This window comes from Pyrus communis, chromosome 5 (genome assembly GCF_963583255.1).
Source record: "Pyrus communis chromosome 5, drPyrComm1.1, whole genome shotgun sequence".
In the NCBI taxonomy this organism is placed as follows: domain Eukaryota; kingdom Viridiplantae; phylum Streptophyta; class Magnoliopsida; order Rosales; family Rosaceae; genus Pyrus; species Pyrus communis.
In genome coordinates, this window is record NC_084807.1 from 7,819,723 (window position 1) to 7,822,472 (window position 2,750).

A 2,750-nucleotide genomic window follows, 5' to 3' on the forward strand; every position below is an offset into this window, starting at 1 on the left:
AATTTAAAAATATAATAACATACATAGAAATACATTATTACATTAATAAAAAAAATACAAGTTTTTTTCTTAAAATTTGTAATCAAATACCCTAAAATAAGGAATTGAATCGAATATGGAAGATTAGGTAATTTGATTCCCTTTCTTTCTCTTTTTTAAGCTCTCCGATTCTGTTAAGTAAACATGCCAAAAAAACAGGTATATGAGTTTATCTATGAGTAACATGTTGAGTTACGCCATGAAATCAGACAATTTGTTTATTTAATCGTAATTTGTAGATGTGATCAAAGAACGCATTGCATCAGTTCTTGTTATTATGCTAACACTTTGGCATCTCGATATTATTCAATTATATTTTTGAAACCCACTAACCAACCAAAGCAAAATTTAGACAAACAAATGAATAAAGTAAACCTTATTTGAAGCATTTAAAACATGTGATCGCAACAATGGAAACCAGTGAGGCTTCATGGAAGCAACCCCATTCAATATAATAATACTTTACGAGCAAAAGGATAAGTCCCACATCTCCCTGTATATATATAGAAACCCTGATAAGGCGATATATCACAACTCCAAAAGCCATCAGATTTACATATCACACTCACCACCATCGTCATTTCAATTCGTCAAAGGATCACCTATGTCAACAGAAAGCTTCTCAAGTTCCAACTGGGCTTTCTTGGAGTCGATTCGTCAACATCTGCTGCACGATGATTTGGAAACACAGGAAACATTTTTGGCCAATGCAGCTCAGCTTGATGCACCTTTGCATAATTCTCCAAGTACTTCGAGCTCTAGCAGTGCTCATTTTGTTGTGGAGGGCTCGGGTAACACAATGGGAGTAATGAACCATGCTTTGGAGACATCAAATAAGTTCGAGTTGGCGGCGGGGGCTGTTCAATCACCGTTCTGCGGGCGCCATTTTAGGGGTGTCAGGCGACGACCATGGGGGAAGTACGCAGCGGAGATAAGAGACCCAAAGAAGAACGGGGCGAGAATCTGGCTCGGAACCTACGAGACAGCTGAGGATGCTGGCTTGGCTTATGACCGAGCCGCTTTTAAAATGCGTGGCTCCAAGGCTAAGCTTAATTTCCCTCACCTCATTGGCACACATGATTCGGAGCCGGGTCGTGTCGCTCCTAAACGTTGCTCTCCGGAGCCATTATCTTCATCGGTCTCATCTTCTGATGGTAGCGGCTCACCAATGCTTAAGCGGAGAAGGAATGTAGTTAGCTCTGCGGCTAAAGCCAAATTGCAAGTTGCAGATGAACAGCTTCAACTTAACTCTTTCTCATTTGGTAGCCATCTATTGCTTAACGAGTTGTATACATTTGACGATCTGTTTGCCATTTAAGAAAGCAGATAATATCGTTTGTTAAAAAAAAATAATGGAGATTGTTCTCTCCCTTTTTTCCTTTGTAGTTGTGTGATAAACAATCTTGTACATCACTAACACTACAAGTGTGTATTCTTTTACTTGTTGGAAAAAGTTTTAGGTTTAATATCAAATTGTTGTTAACTTATTGTGTGGTTTTATCTAACCCGTCGAAAGTATGAATCCTACATCAAAAAAATAAAACAATAAACATCATATGTGTTTATAATGAATTGGACTACTTCCCATATTGTGAATTCTTATAAGGTGGAACAACAATCTTACAATTGTATAACCCTTTCAGGTTCTTCTCAATTATTTACAAGAGCAAAAGAATAGGACAATTCTAAAAACGAAAATAGCACATGCATATATTGAGAATACAAAATTCATTATCCGATGTTTGAAGTCGTACATTAAAGAATTCAAATACCCCGTATTGCATTATATATTCGTACATTACAGTAAATAATCACAAAGCTCCATCAATTACTTGTATATATTTTTTTTTCAAGTGATAAAATGGGAATCTCAGAACCTCGCAAGCAAGGATGTAAGAGACACTTTTATCTACTTGAGAGCTTCAATTTCGTATATCAGTTAATTATACATTAAATTTTGTAACAATTCCTCTAGCTAACAAATCTATGCCAATCGCCTCAACGCATTTCTATCCGAAGTCCTATCACCAAATTGAACACCCACATGTTGCTAATATGTAGAGAAATCTAAAAGATAATTGTCCCCTGAGAAAGTTCTGTACCTTCTCAACAAGTAGTAAATCGTTGTGAGATCATTTACTCATATTAAATTAAAACTTACTGTCATCCGGGAGAGCCTTCGACGATATGCTACAGTTGACATAAGCACATTGTCCTCTTTTTCACTTTGACCAAGCTTTATCTCTTTCGATATTTCGTGGCATTAATATCAAGGATTCACAAAAGTTGCAACTTTTTTTTGCATTGCTTAGGTTTTGTTTCGTTGGGTTCTCCAAGTAAGGTTATAGAAGCAACTATAAACATTCAAAGGTGAGTATTTGTAAATATTACTAATTAATGGCTATCCACTTATGGTCAATATAAAATAGGAAAATTGGTATCTAGTCCCTAGTTTCTAATGTTTATTGACTAAGACCTTATTAGTTTTTAGATTTTGATCAAAGTCCCTAACATTAATATATTAATGAATTACATGTAAGTTATTTTATAATAAAAATTAGTAATTGATTTAGAGTTTTAATACTCACACCCTTATGAAACTCCTAATTAATTTCAATTCAAACATTTCCAAAATATAAAAAATAAAATTAGAATAAGTTTGTACCCATTAAATTTTTATAAAAAAAATGATACGTACCCATTCTTACATA

The 2,750-nt window shown here is 34.7% G+C and overlaps 1 protein-coding gene across 1 annotated transcript; it reads left to right on the plus strand.

Annotated features, from left to right (window-relative positions):
• The first annotated feature begins 643 nt into the window (after positions 1-643).
• LOC137734229 (ethylene-responsive transcription factor 2-like) lies at positions 644-1,357 on the plus strand. Its single transcript, XM_068473528.1, has one exon. The coding sequence runs from the start codon at positions 644-646 to the stop codon at positions 1,355-1,357; it is 714 nt and encodes a 237-aa protein (XP_068329629.1).
• Positions 1,358-2,750: the final 1,393 nt, after the last annotated feature.

Bases quoted from the DNA above. Each gene is read 5' to 3' on its own strand.
- LOC137734229 (XM_068473528.1), top strand. From the start codon at position 644: ATGTCAACAGAAAGCTTCTCAAGTTCCAACTGGGCTTTCTTGGAGTCG.